The 19,441-nt window shown below is 29.7% G+C and overlaps 3 protein-coding genes across 3 annotated transcripts in view; 1 reads left to right on the top strand and 2 right to left on the bottom strand.

Annotated features, from left to right (window-relative positions):
• Positions 1-142: 142 nt before the first annotated feature.
• Positions 143-1,826, bottom strand: LOC107074424 (activating signal cointegrator 1 complex subunit 1). The gene is made up of 6 exons (XM_015335848.2): positions 1,504-1,826; positions 1,284-1,393; positions 881-1,199; positions 650-813; positions 438-571; positions 143-374 (listed from the first exon to the last, which is right to left on the bottom strand). Exons 1-6 carry the CDS (start codon positions 1,710-1,712, stop codon positions 258-260), a joined length of 1,053 nt encoding a protein of 350 aa, XP_015191334.1. The 5' UTR covers positions 1,713-1,826; the 3' UTR covers positions 143-257.
• Positions 1,827-1,942: 116 nt separating this feature from the next.
• On the top strand, positions 1,943-13,097 carry mbt (serine/threonine-protein kinase PAK mbt). The gene is given in 8 exon segments (XM_015335843.2): positions 1,943-2,109; positions 2,347-2,724; positions 2,808-3,222; positions 3,307-3,729; positions 3,802-3,915; positions 3,917-4,335; positions 4,418-4,571; positions 4,660-13,097. Coding segments are annotated over 7 exon segments (2,052 nt in total). The 5' UTR covers positions 1,943-2,109; positions 2,347-2,359; the 3' UTR covers positions 4,822-13,097.
• Positions 13,071-19,441, bottom strand: part of LOC107074338 (Regulator of cullins 2) — a 28,358-nt gene continuing 21,987 nt past the window's right edge. Inside the window, exon 2 of the mRNA XM_015335688.2 lies at positions 13,071-13,995. Coding sequence (XP_015191174.1) covers positions 13,814-13,995 — 182 coding nt within the window. The 3' untranslated portion in view covers positions 13,071-13,813. The remainder of the gene's footprint in view (positions 13,996-19,441) is intronic.

The raw sequence follows: 19,441 nt of genomic DNA, 5'->3' as shown, positions 1-19,441 counted from the left end.
CACTAACGCCCCGTAAAATACTTGAATTTGTCACGAATCGATTTAAAACGCGCCAATTGCTAAACGATTTAAATTACTTATTATTCTCTTGCTATATTTCAATTATAAATATCAAATATAAAATTTATTATAAACATTCTGGTTTTTTTTCGTATAGTTTTTTCTTTAATATTACATTTGTTACAATATTATTTATTATAATTAAACACATATTTACATATATTATAAAAAATGTATTTTTTTCTAATTCTTGTCTCTCATCCCAATGTAATTTTAGCTGTTGCTTGATAAAAGTTCTTCTCAGTAGCTGTTTTACGTTGAGATAAATGGATTTCTTTTAAAACTGTTTTACCAAAAAATCTATCTTTATATTCCTGTAATAAAAAGAATATATAAGTTTATGTTATGCAATTTTGGTGAAACATTTATTCTCTTACTTTCATTATTTGCGTGGCATCAAATAATTGGTTAATATTTTGATCAGTTGTCGCATCGGGGTTATCCTTTCTGTATGATATATTCATAAACGTAGCATGTAGTTTAACATCCTTGCTTCTTTTTGCCATTAATTCTGTCAAAATAATATTTCTAAGTTGTTACTTTGTCGCTACACATTTGGCGATACACATTTAAAAAATATACCACTGACCCTTTTCTGCAAAATAGTCTACAATTCGATTGGATAATTCTTGCAATACATCATTTTCTGTTAATACTATTCCATAAAGAACTTTAACAGCACTTGGATCATCATTCATGCAATCAACACCTTTTATTTGTATGGTAAATAAGCCATGCTGCTCAATGAAAGGGCTAAAAAAGAAGAAAACAATTGAAATTGTTTAACAAGAAATGAGACAAAATGTAATATTTATCGTACTCAATAACATGTTGTTTGCAATCCATTAACGTTTGTACTGCTTGCTTTCTTTCTCCCTCATCTAGTAAAGTAAGCATTCCCAAAGTAAGATGCAATTTACTTGCTTTCTGGAAAATAATGTCTTCAATGCCTGTAGTAATTCCTCCATATTTTTCAATGACATGACTTTTAAACGAATTGAAATGTTCAATAATCCCCTCAACATTTAATGGTATACACAGAAAATGAGTGGAAGTTAATTTTTTTCTAGACACTTCTACAATTAAATCAATTCGACGTCGAGCTGTTAAAATGCCTCTATGATCTGATCCGATTATAACTATAAACAGTCAAAGAAAAATGTTTAAATGTTCAAATGAAATAATCCTCATTCTAAAACGTTATTAATTGTCTTATTAATTACCTATATCTCCATCTTGTTCTGACTTGGGAACTTGTATACTCGTTTTGGTCTCAATTTCTATTCTCTTACGTACTGCATTCTTGGAACCAACAATGAATGGAAAAAATGGTCTGATGCATGAAATTATTATTATTATTATTATTACTATTATTGTTTATTTCTTATTAAATTTCATAGAGTTTTATTTAGTTATACTTTGAATCATAAATATGATAATTACTTTGGAACATGGAATGAAATCTTGAATTTTGTTTCTCCATGAGGTACTATTTCAGATTTAAGATCAAAAGATTCTTCATCTGTATAATCTGCCTGATAATCTTCTTCTACATATGAATCCATATTACTTTTATTTATCCAAGCTTCACTTTCAAAAAATCTATAACACCTTCCATCTACCCATATTAGTTCTGGTTTTAATACATCCATTATTATGATAAGTATCAATAAATATTGTATAATTTTGTTTGTATGGATACCACCTGCCTGTACCTATATATGTGTGTGTGTTTGTACATTGATCATAGTCATAGCAGATGTGCATATGGTTGAGAATACAGCGTATACTAGGGAAAGCAGCGCTATCTCGTATGAAGTAGGTGAGTTTCAGTTGTTCTGCTTATACATTAAAAGTAGTGTTATATACGTTAGTATTAGTAATATAAGAGTATAGTGTTATAGTGAACATCAGGTGGAGTCGAGAAACTGTACATACAATTAACATAGTTTTCCTTAATACATTCCAACTACAGTAAAAAGTGTTATATCGAAAAAGTCTAGCTGAAATATCAAAGAAGCCCCTGTGAAGTTACTGCATCACGAATCGGTAAGCTTTACTGTCATTAGGCTTCTTCCGATATATTCGTCGTTATATATTTATGATTTAATCATTTTTTTATCTACTATTTTATAATAAATTGGAAAGTTAACGCAATTATTGTGAAACATTTGTTTCAACGTTATTTTGTGTGTATTTGATTGATTTTATTATCATATAAACTGAGGAAAATCTTCATAAGAACTGTCTCATACTGTTTCATTTAATACATATATTTTGGCAAAGGCAGGGGCTAACGATGTTCGCTAAGAAAAAGAAGAAACCACAAATATCTACGCCAACAAATTTTGAACATAGAGTACATACAGGATTTGATAAGCGAGAGGGCAAATTTGTTGGATTACCATTACAGTGGGCTTCAATAGTGGGCAATAATCAGATCCTTAAATCAACCAATCGACCATTACCACTAGTAGATCCAAGTGAAATCACACCTACGGAGATACTTGATTTGAAAACTATAGTAAGAGGACATAATGACCCTAGAGTTAAAGTATTAATAAATGATAAGACTACGGAGAATGGATTACCCAAGACCAGTACAGTTGCAAGATCAAATTCGCTTCGTTCTTCAAGTCCGCCACGACTTAGGAGAGATTATAGGTAATCGCGCATTTTTATTCTTACAATATTCTTCCTAACATTTTCTTTTCTTTTATCTTGCTTCATTTTGTTTTGTTTTGTAGGCATAACACTAATCTTCCGCTCTCTGTACCCGAAGGACAAGAAGTACCCTCAAATACTAGTCAAATACAAGGATTTACAAACTTTGGCAAACCGCATAGTTACCTTGACAAAATGCGACAAAATTCACCAAGCGTTACATCTTCTGGATTAAATCCTAACATTCAAAATATGATTCCAAATCTTCAAAATTTAAATCCCAATATGCAGTCTTCACCAAATTTAACTCATACTGGACAAAATGCTCCTAATTTATCTCTTAATTTTCAAAATTTAAGTCCAATTGTTAATTCGCAAAGCTCCACATCAAATCCAACTACTCCGCAAGTTCCAGAGTCGTCTGAGTTTCACAGATTAAATTCACAAATGACAATTGCATCTAATCAATATAATGTGTGTAATAATGGCAACGTTCAGGTAAATTATTGAAAATGATTAATTTTATACAAATTCCTTTAGCTGTGATATAATTTGACTAAATAATCTGATTCTATATTTTAGATTCCAATGAATGAAGTATCTACAAGAGATCATCAAGTTGCTCAGAATATGTTACTGCAGAAATTGCAACCAAAAATATCGCCAGTTGGATCGATAGCTTCACAACGACCTCTGAGTCAACTGAGTTCTCATAATATTAATAAATATCCCCAAAATTATAATATGGGGGAAAATTCAAGTGCGATGCAACCCCATTTGAAAAAACCAATGGAAACATCGCAGTCAATGCATAACTTATCAAAATCAAATGTTCCTTCGACAGTTGCTGGAACTGCTCCTCCAACTCCAGATCAAAATCAAAATATGAAGAACGCTTTATCATCGGGTAATTTAACAGTTGGCTCAAGTTCGAATAGTTCCAATAAGCAGACTGCTGAACAACGTTTAACTCATGAACAATTTCGAGCAGCTTTACAAATGGTGGTAAGTAAACAACAATTTAAATCTTATTTATATAAATTGATCATTTTTCTATAGCACTTGACAAAATCGTAGGTAAGTCGAGGTGATCCTCGAGAAAATTTAGAAAGTTTTTTGAAGATTGGAGAAGGTAGCACAGGAACTGTGTGTATAGCAACAGATAAAAGTACAAATCGTCAAGTTGCAGTTAAAAAAGATGGACTTGAGGAAACAACAAAGGCGAGAATTGCTTTTTAATGAAGTTGTTATCATGAGGGATTATCATCATCCTAATATAGTTGAGATGTACGATAGTTTCTTAGTGGATGACGAACTTTGGGTAGTGATGGAATATTTAGAAGGTGGCGCATTAACGGATATTGTAACACATTCGCGCATGGATGAGAGTCAAATTGCGACAGTATGTTCGCAATGTCTTAAACCATTAGCGTATCTACATTCACAAGGAGTTATTCATAGAGATATTAAGTCTGATTCAATATTACTTACGGCAGATGGAAGAGTTAAATTATCTGATTTTGGTTTTTGTGCTCAAGTCTCCCAAGAATTACCAAAGAGAAAATCTCTGGTTGGAACACCCTATTGGATGAGTCCTGAAGTTATTTCAAGGTATATTATCTCTCTATTATGTCTATAATTACAATTACAATTACAATTTCGGTAATTTAAAAGATTATTTCATGTTTTATAGACTGCCATACGGACCTGAAGTAGATATTTGGTCATTAGGGATAATGATCATTGAAATGGTCGATGGTGAGCCACCATTTTTTAACGAACCACCTTTACAAGCTATGAGGCGTATAAGAGATATGCCACCTCCAAAATTGAAAAATTCTCATAGAGTAAGTATTATTGTGTTCTTATAACATTTTTATAACAATATCAATTTGTTTATTTGATAATTTACAAAAATATATGCAATAATTGTAGGTAAGTCCACGTCTTCAAGGATTTCTTGAAAGAATGCTCGTTCGTGATCCAGCTCAAAGAGCAACGGCAGCTGAATTGTTACAACATCCATTTCTTAGGCAAGCTCAAAGTCCAAGTATTTTGATTCCATTAATGAGAGGTGCAAGACATACAAATTGTTGATAGGTGAGATAATGATATGGTCTTTATTTCATGGTTTTATTCAATTTTTCATTAATGACTGCAATAATAGACACTAAAGTGGAGAACATTGTAAAATATACCTGCTGATTGATGTTATGCAGTCATTATTGTATTGTAGATCATGTAAAGTTGGAATAATGTTTAGACAGTTTATTCTAAAAAGTTTAAACATTCCAATTCATTCTGAGACGTTTTTCACGCAACCCTTTATATATATATATATAAGTATACAGTCATAATTATATTGTAGATCGTGTAAAGTTTAATAATGTTTAGAGAATTTATTCTAAGAAGTTTGAACATTCCAATTAATTCTGAGCTTATACATATTAATTTATATAAAAATATATGAACTGTGTTTGCCAATACTATTAATGTTATATAAAACCGAATATTTCTAAAAGCCATGTAATAGTTTTCGAAACAGTTTCTAAATAGTTACGGAACGATTTACGAACTTGTATATATCATTTTATCCATATAAACACACACACAATCGATGATAATATTGGACAAATCGATAAGATATTTATTTATATCTACTTCATGTAGAATAAATAAAAAAAAAGAGTGCCTTGGCTATAAAAAGATATTGAAAAAATTGATATTTGATGATTTATTCACTGCCATAATATATATTTTCTTAAAATAATTTATATATACGACTTAAAAGAATACCTTTGACTGACTTATTGAATTAAGTTTTACTGTTAAATAAAACATATCAACTTTCAAAATAACAAATGTATTTTTCTATATGAAGTATTAGTGGCGGTGAATGTGTAAATCTACAAGAAAATGACAATTGCTTATCTATCTGTCGTTTTATATTTTCATGATATTATTAATATTTCATCAAGTATCATAATGTCCAATAAATTACTAATTAAATATAATTTAAAGAACTATGTATACAAAACTGATTATTTAGTCTATTGACAAATTGTTGATAAGAATGATGTGCCACGTATGCCTTCCTTTTTATTTTAAGAATTGCTAAACTTTTATAAACTTGTATTACACAAAATTAATGTGTTAGAAGATTTTAACATATGCTTTTTAATCATTATTCTTACTCAAAAACAAATTTTCCAAATAACAAATACATGTAACATGAGATGGTCTTGTTAATATTTTATGTATTTATTAAAATATGAAAACAATCAAACGTAGATTATCTATTATTGTAGTGTAATACAATATGCTATTTTATCTAATATTTTTATCAAATTGCAACATTCTAATAGAACATTCCTAAATTATAACGACGGTATAAAATAACTATGATTTATTTTTGTAGAATATTTTTTGTATTGGTATTCGACGATAAAAGATAATGACAAAAGAGATTAAAAAAGAACAAATGCCTTAAGATTATTTAAGGTAAAAATAAGATCAAAATCTTGGCATTGAAAAAATATTTTTCAAATATATACGGATTGAATATAAAGAAAATGTAATACTCCCATATATTATACAAAAAATATATATATATATATATATAATATATATATATATATATATATGGATATTGAAGATCGATAGCAAGCATTATTTATAATGTAAAATACAATTGATTTAGAAATGATTAGAAAGTCAAATGTATTTTTTAATCAATCGTTTTTACGTTAGTTTAAGCAATTAAACTTATTGGGCTACTTATTTATTAGCCTAACAAAAATCACCTTTTAATTTGTATAGTTATTATATAATAAGACACATTATGAATTAATAATTAATTTAAGTAAACAAACTGTCATTTATATTATGCAGACCATCGTTATTTGTTTTATTGTCAACTTTTCTTTTGAATATATCGAAATAAATGAACAATAAATACATACAATTATAGGAATAGAGACAATTAAAGAATAAAGCAATGAAGGAATGTATAAGAATAATGAAATCACATTCTATCTTTATGTATATGCATATTCAGAAAATGTTATGAATTAAGCAAAAGTATCAATTTTCTTGTTAAATTTTCAATGAGATGCTACTTTTGTAATTTTATATTGCAACGATAATGATTTTTATTTGTACAGTTTTATTTGTTGTATAATTAATGATTGCAGTTTTGTGATATTATATGTTATTGTAGTACTAGAGAATTATCCAAAATAGAAGATCACAAATTAAATTTCACATTTGAATTTGTGGAAAAGTTTTATCATTTTTTAGTTTTAATGACTTTTAGTAAAGAAAATCGACAATATTTTCTTACGACAAAGTTAAGCGAGAGTTATTTTATTAATTCTATTATAAAATCATAAAAGATCCAACTAAAAAAATAAATAAAGTATATATAATACTTTTGACTAATTGATAATTAAGGCCATTGTACTTAATGATTAGATTTTGATGAAAATAAGCGAAAAACTCCCGTTGAGGATATACAAAACCATGTATTAAAATAACGATATTATACATAAATAGTGTACATAAATCTATTTCTAGGTAATAAAGATGAAAATAAAATAACATTCATAATTTCTTGTAATTATCGTTAATTATAATTTCATTATAAAAAAAGAATTTTTAATGAAAAGTTCATTTATATATAACAATAATAATTTATGAATGTGTTGAAAAAGTTGTTGGGACGGACCTACTACTCATAGAAATAGGGAGAGAAACGAAGAGGGTGATGGTAAAAAGAAGCAGAACGCTGTTACTATGCGGACTCAGCATACCAAAAGGAAAGGCGGTTCTACCGAGTCCGGCTAGCTGATTGGCTGAACGCGACGAGCCTCTGTTCGACCGGAATGACCTTCACATTCTACCTGCGACATAGGCGCCACACGATGAATCAATCGATCGTTGATGCACGTTGCTTCGAGGAAATCGTTGTTCGTCGTCGTCGTCGTCGTCGTCGTTTAGTATTTTTTACGATTGAATGATGCAATATAGTATAAATCGAAAGGTTTATTTTTGCATTTTTTTTTGCGTTTTTTTTGCATTTCTCTTGACCCACTATTTGTCTACTCATACATTTCAAGGATACATACATATATATATATGCATATTTTTATTTTGACCATTTTATGTACTACTAACTAATATAAATACGATATTTTTTATATTGTTTGTAAGCAAACAATGCGAGATTTCAAAGTGCTATTCTATCTAGTGTATCAAAATACAATTTCTATCATCAAAATTTGAAGAATAAGACGACAGTAAACTTTGATCCCGTTGATATAAAATACGTGTGATATCTAATCACATATCAGTTTGAAAAATAATAGAGAAAATAGATGTAATGTAATGTAATATTACCAGCATTGAAATCTCCATTTTGAAGTACTATCTATTAATATCTATAAATGATCTTAAGAGTGGTCAGGAAATATACTAATAATTAATGAAATAAATATATATTATCTTATCGTTATCGTAAAGTATAAAGTATATTGTATATTACGTTGAATGAAAATTCAAAGTAAATGAAAAGTGTGTGGCCACGCCACTGATAAATCGCGTTTTGGCTCAACACCGAGAAAACGTGACGAGATATACGTCACTTACGAAGAACGATGTATATGCATTTATATATATATATATATATATATATATATATATATATATATATATATACATGTGTGTGTGTGTGTGTATGGTCGACAGAGAGGTCGTCGTATTCGAACTCTTTTATAAAAACCGACAGAATGACGAAGTAGGCGTGTCTTGTAAGGCACATGGAATTGCTCACGTAGGATGTAACGGACGATCTCGAAAGTTTCATCAGCTCTCTCATAGTGACGTGTACACAATGTTATATACATATACAGCGTCAAGCAAAGTTAGTTATAACTTAAGTTATGTTATTTTTTATGATTATTTTTCAAGATAAATTACACTAATTTTAATGGATCAAATTTACTTTTTGGAAAGTTTGCAAAGGATGTTCTAGGAAATTTGAATCTTTGGTAATATGTATATTAGTTTGCCACTGGCAACATGTTAGGACCACATGTGCAGTTCAAAGAAAAAAGAATTACACTTTTAAGTAGACTTTTTCTGTCAAACATTTGGACAAATATTTAGGGACTGACCTAACATTGGGTTCAATCCGTCAATGCACTTTAGTTTCTCGCTTTCCAGTGCGTAGACTCTCTCACTAAATATAAACGCATTCCGAGACGAAAACAGTATTGCTTTTATATATGTAAATAAGTTGAAAATAAAATAATAGAGTATACAAGCCAATATACAACACACCTCCTCCTATTAGGTATAGATGATTTGCAAGTCTTTTAAGTATCACCTATCTGATCTTTACTCTATCTTTAGTAGAAGATCTAACTTACTCTCGTTTTACTTTATTTATTGGCTCTTGGCCAAGATAGATCATTTACATATATATATATATATATATTGATATGTTTGTATGTAAAATGACGTAAACCGTGGATCGTGGATCGTTGCTGGAACGAACACAGAGAGAACACGAGAAACGGCACGTGCATCCGACAATCTGATAAGTTTATCATTGAGAACAAAAAGAAATGCTCAAATATATATTTTTTCATTGGACACACTAATTCTTCTTAGAATCTCATTGAAGAAAAGTTGAATTTATGAGAAAGTAAAAGAAAGAATTTTGACTAAAACAAAAAGTTGTTGATTTATTATATTTCATTGTTAAATTATATTATCGTCATAATTAACTAATTATTTTTAAAAATAATTTATTTTATTAATTTTTATATATTTATATTTTAATATTTGTTATTATTAATTTTTTAAAATCAGATAATTGGTGGATTGACTAATCAATGAAGTCATCATCTCACTGAATTACATGTGTACAAATTTTCGTCATAATATAGTTAGACTGACGCAATAAGAAGTGATTCTTAGTTTACGTTTTAAATCGTAAGCAAGAAGATAGAACCAATGAGAAAGCTCCGTTCACAGGGGCTCGACTAGCGTCTCTCTAACTTTCGTCTCGAATATATTATTTTTCCTTTGAATCCTTTCCTTTCAACGTTAATGCATATAAATGGAATTATCCGAATGAAAAATGTATTTTCAATATTTTAATCTATATGTACTTTTTCTGAGCAACGAAATATCATTTCGTTAATTCTCACATTCTTTTTCACTATCAATAAACAGTAGTTGTTTATTGTTAGTGTTAGTGATGGAAAGACTCGTGTTGGATGTAATTTTCGATCGGCACGCTTTCTATTCGTAGAATTGGCGTTTCTTCCTTCTTTTTACAATTAGATTGCATAGAAGAAGATTTTTCGCACGATCCATCTTAGGATGGAATTTTCTATGAAAATATTCCAAGCAGGGATTCTCACAATCATTTTTAACATTTTTATCGAATTTCAAATTACCAATTGCCGCTTGTATAACTAACCTTGGAATCAGAAAAGTATGAAGCTCGCGAGATAATGGGCTCAACGTCTAACGCACCTTTTATATAAGAGAAACTCGATCTTCGATTATTATAGGATAGATAGGCGTTCTATTATAACTGTATTCTAGGAGCAGCAAGTGTGCTAACAACAAAAAAATATATATTTCATGACAGCAACACATCTCAGGTTTACATGATCTTCAGTTACATTTGTATCATGGTAAACGAATGAGTCCGAGAAAACGAACGAGGAAGATCGAGTTGACACGTGATTTATATTACTTTTACACGCTCAGGTGAGATTATAAACTAAACTTTAATGGAATACTCTCTTTCTACTTCTACGAGATCATTTTTTTCTTTTCTTTTTCTTTTCATTGCAATTTATTTACACGATATCAATATATCAGATATTCGTAATTCAACATCAAAGAAGATTTTTGTAGAAGGACTCTCCCCACCGTTATTTTGAGATAACATACATCTGTAAATGTTTACAAAGATATACAAATTGATACGATAAACGATATCTAAAATTAGTTCATTAAACTAGTTATAAATAATATTTGAATAGCTTGAAAAATAAATGTTTCTATGTAATTATTTTCTTGTTAATTTTAAATGTAGGGTATTTTTGTTCGATTCAGTATAATGATGAAGGAATAATCTATCCTTAAGTTTGAACGATTCTATTGGTCGAGCCTCTAGCCGAGCCTCTTTATCGTACTCTCTTTCACACTGCTATAAATATCAAATTATACAGGGTGAACCGTTTGTAATGATCGGTTTGATTTTATCTAAAAATATATAAAAACACAAAACATTAAAGATTTGAAGTAAAAAAAATATATTGTCTATTAAAGTTATTTACATTTGCCAAGCCAATATAACTATGCATAGATAAGCAGCACCAACAGGCAAATACGAATGGCATACTTAAAAAAGATAAAAATAACCGATCAAAGTTCAAAATACGCAATTCATATGACTAGTATTTTGTTAACTTTGACAAAATTCACATGCAAAGATATAAGAATATAATCAAAATGAAGGTGATTTTGAAAAGGTCACTCGTCGCGTGTTATCCTCTATCATTAAATTATATTCTTAAGGTATATTATAAGATTCTATCGCGCGCGTTCGTTTGAAGGTCAAAGGTTTCAAGGCCCCAAGCCAGTGTTATCATTAATACTAAACGTAACTATAAACAATTACTTAATTATACTCTGTTAATAAGTTAAATGATTGAACGCATAAATACGTTATTATCTATTGGCATAAGAACGCAACGTTGTTATAATAAATGAATTATATAAATATGAATAGAAACAAATGGAATTGTAGATAACAGTATGTAAACGTAAAGGACAAACATGAGTGTGTGTTGTAACGACGTATGCCAGCTCTTGATTCTAGCTTGACAATCTGATTGGTCGAGCCTCTAGTCGAGCCTCCATCGTAAATGACCTAATGACGCGGAAAAGAGAATGCACATGTGCTATATATGTTAAAGGACAGGATCAAAGTGAAGAGTGGGAGGGGGGGGGAAGAGAGAGTTAGGGAAAGAGAGACAAATAAATATAAAGAAAGGAGAAGGGAGTATTCATGTCCTTCAGCTATTTGCGAGTAACTGGAAGAATGGTGGGACCGCGCGATCCGAATTGACCAATCACGAATAAGTAGCTCTATTATAAGTAGACTCTATATACAGTTTAACTTAATTGACGAGAATTTAATCATTTTTCCCGTTTATCTTCCTCATGATATTTCTTTTTTATATCATTTTTTCTTCATTATTTTTTTTTATTTTTTCTATTTGTACACTTTGTAAAAATAATGACTTATAACTACTGCATAAACGATTGATGATTATTTATACTACAAGGAAAAATATATTTTCAATTTAGTCATTTTATTGTCTAGTTGTGAAATATAGAATTAAAATTGATGCAATTAACAACACGTGTATCGATCATAATGCAATGTTTCAAAAAGGAATAAAAGAAAAACACATGGCAGACGAGACACAATTGGGCTTTTCTTTCATTGAAATTTGAATTAGTAGTTCGCTTTTCGATTGGCATCGTTGGTCTTTCTCTCGTTTGACCTTTATTCGCAACGTCAGGAAACGATGTATCTATTATGTATCTGTTATGTATCTATTATGTATGTATGGTTGATATAAAGAAGAATTCTTTCTCTCTAACACACGATATTTATTCGATGATACTATACAATGTTGTTACAATCATTCCAAATTTACCATTCTTCTCACGGTTAATCTCAATCGTAAGAGTCATTTTAATTGTTCATTAATATTGTTGACAACAACTAATCGTAATTAAAATTCCAAAGGAACGAAACTCAACTATGTAATATCTCGATTCGCGTTCTTCTTGCGAATAAATTATACGATTATGCAATTTGTTAAGTTAACGAGCACCGGGTTGCCGCCGTCGCCACCGTTCGCCGCGTCCGTTGTGTGGAATTTGTTCTTTCAAAAGTGACGCAATTTTTGATGAGATTCTTGCGACAAGTATTTTCGATAAATATTGTAAACAGCTTGAAATATATACTTCGAACGGTGTACTTTGATCTAATTTGCAATTGAAAAAGAGGTGTATACAAGTATTTTCATCGCTGATCGCTTTTGATATTTTTCATTTCAACGTATCACAGCGTGTTTATTAGACACACCTAAATATTTGAGAGATTAATGAGAATACGAACTGATATTTTTGTATAGATCTACAACTACTGCGTAGATTCGCAGTGCGTTTACGATTATGATCTGGAAACGATCGACAAAGTGTTTCGAATTACGAGTATATTTCTACTTTTGATTCATCATTCTCGCTTTTTTTTTTTTTTTTTTTTTTTTTTTTTTTTAATAAGGAAATAATTTCAATGAAATATTTCATTGTATCATAGTATAATTAACCTTTTCCATTTGCACCGATGACTTTAGTCGCCCTTTAGTTCAATTTCTTTTTTTCATTGATTCTTAACTTTAGTTATATTAGTTTGAGACAAATTGAATAAGAAAGTCATTGATAAATTAATACGATTAGTAATGATTATTTTGATTATTAATTATTGATTTATTATTAAAGATTTGTTGTAATCGCGCTAATCATTTCTCGGATTCTAGATGAATTAAATATATCAGTCGAAGTTTCTCGAAGTTTGAAGGAAAAAAAATCCACACACGAGTTGTTTGTGCTTTTGCCGAGGTAGCATTTTTTTCTATAGAAATGAGTTATAACTCACCGACGTTATACAATTTTTTCAAAACAATTTCTCTTGGCATAGTACATATTTTTTATTTTCTTATTGTTTATTATACATAATTTTCATACGCTTCATAGGGAAAACGTTGGAAAGACGTATTGGCGTTTTAATTAATTATTCAAATGATATAGATAAAAGAAAAGAAAAGAAAAGAAGTTTGGTTTTTTTTGGAAATTTCGTAAATGTTCACAAGGAAAGGAAATTGTCTTTTTTTACCTGATATTTTGCGAAATCTAACTGGTTACATTTGAGCAACGCGAACATTTAAAAAAAAATGAAGAGGAAGAAGAAGAAGGTTTCGCGTTGTTGTTACTTTCCCATTCTCTGGATGGACCATTCCTGTTGGCATAATGGACAACGATTGTTCTGTTTCACCCATAAGGACATGCAGCAATAATGAAACGAATGATTACACTCGCCCCATACAACAACGCAATCCTGTCGTCCATAAAAGTCCTTTTTACTTTCTGCTTGACAACGTAGGCACGCATCTGGAAAATATCAAAATCGCATCATTATTTCAATATATTTTTCAATACACAAAGAACAAAATATTCCGTTATTATATTTTTTACCTACGTCTTTTAAAATCGTACATTTCTCTAAACTGATAACGATAATTTATAACGTCATTGGATATATATATTTGCGTATTTTAATTAATCTTTTTTCTTTTTTTTTTAAATACGCATATAGAAGGAAATTTTTCATTTTACAAGTAACACGCGAATTTTTTTATTTCACGAAGAACGTGAGAATGTATTTTTTGGTATCAAAAAAAAAAAAAAAAAAAAAAAAAAAAAATCTTGAAAAGAATTCAAAAATTTATCGAAAGACAATAATTGAAATACGTGACAGATATGACATACACACAAAGGTATAACAAAGGTTTTCACACGTAATGAGAAACGCTTTTAGAAAGTTTATTATTGCGGTGTAAAAAGAGTTGGGGGGAAGGGAAGGAGGTTAGTTATTCGATGGTAACCATGATATATAAGCATCTTCTTGATCATCGATCCTCTCAAGTCGCTGTTGCTCGCGTTCAATGAGACGTATCATTTTACGTTGTCTTCTTACCGATTTACGTATACATGTGTTATATCGTATATATACACACACACACACACACACGCGTATATATATATACATATACATATTAGCAACGGTCAGTAAAATTCCACTCTCTTATCTAACACGAGTCTCTAAGAGTAACGTTATTGCATACGATTACCAACAAATATCGTTTCGATATGAATTATTGTTAATATATACGAGTATATATGAAAGTAAATTAGTTTTATAGCCATACTCAAAATTCTATTCGTTATCAGCCATTCCGCTATATGTGGAGTGATAATAATCGCGAATAATAATAATAATAATAATAATAATAACAATATCGCAAAAATCCTGTCTAGGATTATAAAAGATTACGATAGATTACGGTAGATCGATAGGGCAAATCGATCGAACGATCGATCGATATTAATTAAATTCCTTCAAATTGGTAAGGAACACATTTGCTAAGGGGCGTTTCTTGTATAACATTGGAAAGATAAAAAGATAAGAGAAGAGAAGAGTATCTGCTGAAGTAGACGATGGAAAAATTCCATAGACCCTAAACTCGGTCGAATCTTTCAGTTGTCCCCTTTTTGATTTATTTCTCAATGAGAGAAAAAGAGAAAGAGATAACTTTCCATGCGCTACACTGGCGCTTCGTCTATTAATCCTCAGCAATCGAGGGTTGACATTCTTATTGACCCCCACCGGGGGGATTCACACACACACACACACACACAACAAAATACCATCACCAGCAGTACCAGCAGACGTGCCTCCAAGAGTCGAGGAAACGATTGGGCCAATTAACATCGTTGTTATCCTTTTTATTGTTGCCATTGTTGTGTTGTGTTGTGTCGTTGTTAAAACAGTACACCCCATAGTACATATCGATTTATGATCTCCATTATTCTTTTCCAATTTTTTTTTATTTTTTTCCTTCGTCGAATAGTAATCATGTATCGGTATTATACATTTCTTACAATTTCATTTCTTCCTAGAAATATTATCAAACTTGTAAGCTTATCTTTTTTTTTATCTGACCATTATAATTAATCCAAATTTTCCTTATAAAGTGTATGTTGCCTAAAGATTTTTTTTCTTTTTTTCTGATTTCTCATTTCTCTGGAACAATTGAACACATTTTACGGGGAAGTACCTAAATAATATAGCAATAATTAATAAAATCATCCACAAGACAATATGTGTACAATATGTGATAATTGTTTAGATCGAATAATAATTATTATTTTTCTTTTGTTTTATAAGTTTACAACATTTAAAGTTATTAAAAATAAATATCGACGTTTTACCATGAAACCAATTTTCTTGCAATTTTTTCTTCGATGTATTAAATGGACAAACACGTATTACATAACACGTAGTGGGTAGTATAGTATTAATCGATGTGTTAGTACATTAAACACATTTTCAGATCATTCATGCGTGTAAAACGTCAAATGTTTAACGATGTAAAATCTAAAACGTCAAATGTAAAACGAATCCCATCCATACGTGGAGATATGTATCTCATAATCGTTAACGCGTTAACAGAAATAGAACAGTTGCAAGAAGATATTACTGCAGCCAAGTAAATTATTATTTCTCGATTGAACGAGTTTTGAATGATGGCTCATGTTTTGAATGATATATCCAATGGCTCGAAAAAGATGATGCGCGTATATCATTCGAGAGTGAAGCAATCATTAATGAGTGAAAAAAATCATTCATTAATTTGTTCATTAATTAAATTGGCTAGAATTTACGTGTGTTAGCATAATAGATGCATTAATCATCTTGACATTCGAACGTTCGAGAATGAAGAAGCTTGGGGATGGGGGTGGAGAGTTTTAGTTCGATGGGTTAATCTGTCGGGACTACAGTATATTGATGATACACATATTGTACACATTGTATATGTACCCTTATGTTGCGCCGAGAGTTAGCCTTTTAATTGTAGGTTCATCCGATGATATCTAATTTTTTATTTTGCATACGTAACAAATTACTTAACTTAACGGGACTCCGATTGATTGGCTTTAATCAGATTCGATATAGATTTAAGGACGTTAAAGGAATCAAAGGGCACGTCGTCAATGAGATACGTATTATCTAGAAACTAATCAATATATACACGTTTATTACACACGTTTATTATACACGTTTATTACAGTGTATCATAATATGTTGCATTCTTTTTAGTTATATGGTTTGGCGTAATCATTAGGACGGCGTCAGTACTTATTCACATTAGAGCTACTTTAGAACAACACTTAAGCATTTAAGCACAATGCACGGACAAATGGTCATTATTCAATGCGTTGTTCCTTGATATGTCTCTGACACGCATAGTCATTTGCTTTATAAACTCCAAGAAGAATCGTATCTCCGACATGACGTGTAATCCTACGTGATTTTCGGCTTTGGCTTTGGCTTTCGGTTCATCGATACAAACCCATGACTACTATTTTATTTAAAGATAAATCAAAATCGTCGATAATAAATAAATAATATACCTGCTGCTATCACACTCTCTACATAGTGTAAACATACATAGTGTAATATGTGTCGATCTAATGTTTATCTTCTAGGATTATGACGCGTTAACCGTCGTTTAAATACATGCATATTGCAAAAGATTGACTGTTTATAAATGAGCTTTAGTGTTTTGGTTTTGCTCGTTAAGTAAAAACAATTCGTTGTTTATTAAATACATTTGTTTCTAACTTATTATTCATAAGATGAAAAATGTCTACAAAAATGATCATTACATTTCTACATATTTTTGATATAATACAAGGACATATCTACCCATGTATCATTGAAATTATATCATTTCTATTAATCATAATAAGTCATATCACGTAATATTCTACGTAAGTTTCAAATACGTTAACATTAATGAATCAAGACTAAAAATTACTTTTATGATAAGAATTATCGTTACCATTTCATCAAACTTTACATTGATCATTTTAAGAATTAAAAAAAGGCGGCAAATTTAAAAGAATACTACAAAAAATAATTTTTCGTTGACTGATTAATCGTTTAATAATTTATCATAATATCTGATTATCTTTTCGCTAGTGTTTTAATTTGATTATATATGCATTTACGTACTTTATACTTATTTACTTGAGCTGAGACTTTAAACGTTAGTTATGTCTCACAGCATAATCATATGATAATTACGGAGGTTGTGATGGAAAAATACTATAAACGAAGTCAACCGTTCGTTTAACATTCAAACTTGATATGTGTATACGTGTAGGTATTTTTACGCACACACATAAGTAACGCTATACCTTTCTGCGACATTTTGCATATGCGACAATAATGCAGAACCGGTAACGATAAAAGAGAGAGAGTGAGAGAGAAGAGGAGGAGGAATTTCGTTTTTCCTTTTTTTTTTAAATTACGATTAGAAAATGTAAGAATTATGTAATTTGTAAAAAAATTCAGTAATTCGTTATTTTGGAATGTTGTAAAAAAGAAAGAAAAACTCATGACCATTAAGTTCTAACAAAACGATGTTCTCTTTTTCCTACTCATAATCATTTGCATAGTACACAACAAACGTTGTTATCAGTGCTTTTAAGAACCAGAGTCCTGTGTACCAGGAACCAGAGTCTTTTATCATAATCGGATGTAGGTAATAATTAACATAGATAAATTTCACCCAAATCTTTTCCTTCCAACATATATGAATATATGAAATTCTATGAAATTATGCGTAATTATGCGTAATTATGCGTACAATTTATATTGAAATAATTTAACAACGTTAGAGTTCTTCTTATGGACTTGACAAACGTTAAACATATTTTTTCTTCTTTTTTTTTTCTTCTCATTGACATATAATACATATGTATGTTTGTATAAAATGACAATCGATGATGATGCATTGGAATGTTTCTCGTAATATTATCATCTATATTATTATTGCGTAGAAAAGAAAGTAATTAACCTTGAACGATGAAAAATATTAAAAATTGATAAACAAAATGAAGCGAAGAAAATAATATTTAAATGAGAAAAATAAAAAATATGATGCAACCTTTTTTTTGACCGTTGCATGTACATAATTATAATATATTATAATATAGTAGTTTAAGATTTTGTTTACATCAATTTATGAATCTTCAATGCGCAATTGAACGATAAACAAGAGATGTTTTTTTTCTACAGTTATATTAATCAAATAAAAAAGACTCAACGTGTGGTAATCGGTATGTAAGAAGATGCGATTATATTGTAAATTTGATATGACCTAACGACTACCATGAAATGATATGCTATTGCAAGGGTGCTTTGAATATATCAAAATGTATCATATGTATTTTTGAAAAAATTATATATATATATATATATATATATATATATATTTGTTATTATGTGACTTCAACTTAGTAAGAAATTTGTCAAATGTAATATATAGATATGTATATAAATAAATGTTGTATAAACATATTAAGTATAAAATTGAAGTGAACTTTTTGCGTCAGAGTTAATCTTATCGAGGTATATATCTCTGGTTAAAAAATATTTAGCGTCAAGTTTGAACGTCATGAGTAAAGTATTCCTTCCCAAAATGAACACAAAGTCGTCTACATAGATGTATTTTTATTTTTGAACAACGTAGTACTACATATATATCCTTCAAAAGAAATTTCGTAATCATGGATTCCTTTAAAACCTCGTCTGTGATATTTTATGTTATAATAATTATTAAACATACACACGTGTCACGATATAATTTGTTCATTAATGAGATATCATGAATTCAAATAAAACAGCTCTTTCAATAGCCATTCGACTATGCTTTTTTATATATTCGATATTGACATTATCGAGAAATCATGGAAAAAATTTAGACGA

The sequence above is a fragment of the Polistes dominula genome, unplaced genomic scaffold (assembly GCF_049000335.1).
Source record: "Polistes dominula isolate Pdom_NZ unplaced genomic scaffold, Pdom_raw_medaka contig_79, whole genome shotgun sequence".
In the NCBI taxonomy this organism is placed as follows: Eukaryota; Metazoa; Arthropoda; class Insecta; order Hymenoptera; family Vespidae; genus Polistes; species Polistes dominula.
Note: the sequence above shows the minus strand (reverse complement) of the source record. Positions and strands in the feature narration are given on the sequence as shown.

Bases quoted from the DNA above. Each gene is read 5' to 3' on its own strand.
- LOC107074424 (XM_015335848.2), bottom strand. From the start codon at position 1,712: ATGGATGTATTAAAACCAGAACTAATATGGGTAGATGGAAGGTGTTAT. The intron at 1,200-1,283 runs GTAATTAATAAG...GACTGTTTATAG, and splicing joins AGAACAAGATGGAGATATAG to TTATAATCGGATCAGATCAT. The intron at 814-880 runs GTACGATAAATA...CTTCTTTTTTAG, and splicing joins TGCAAACAACATGTTATTGA to CCCTTTCATTGAGCAGCATG.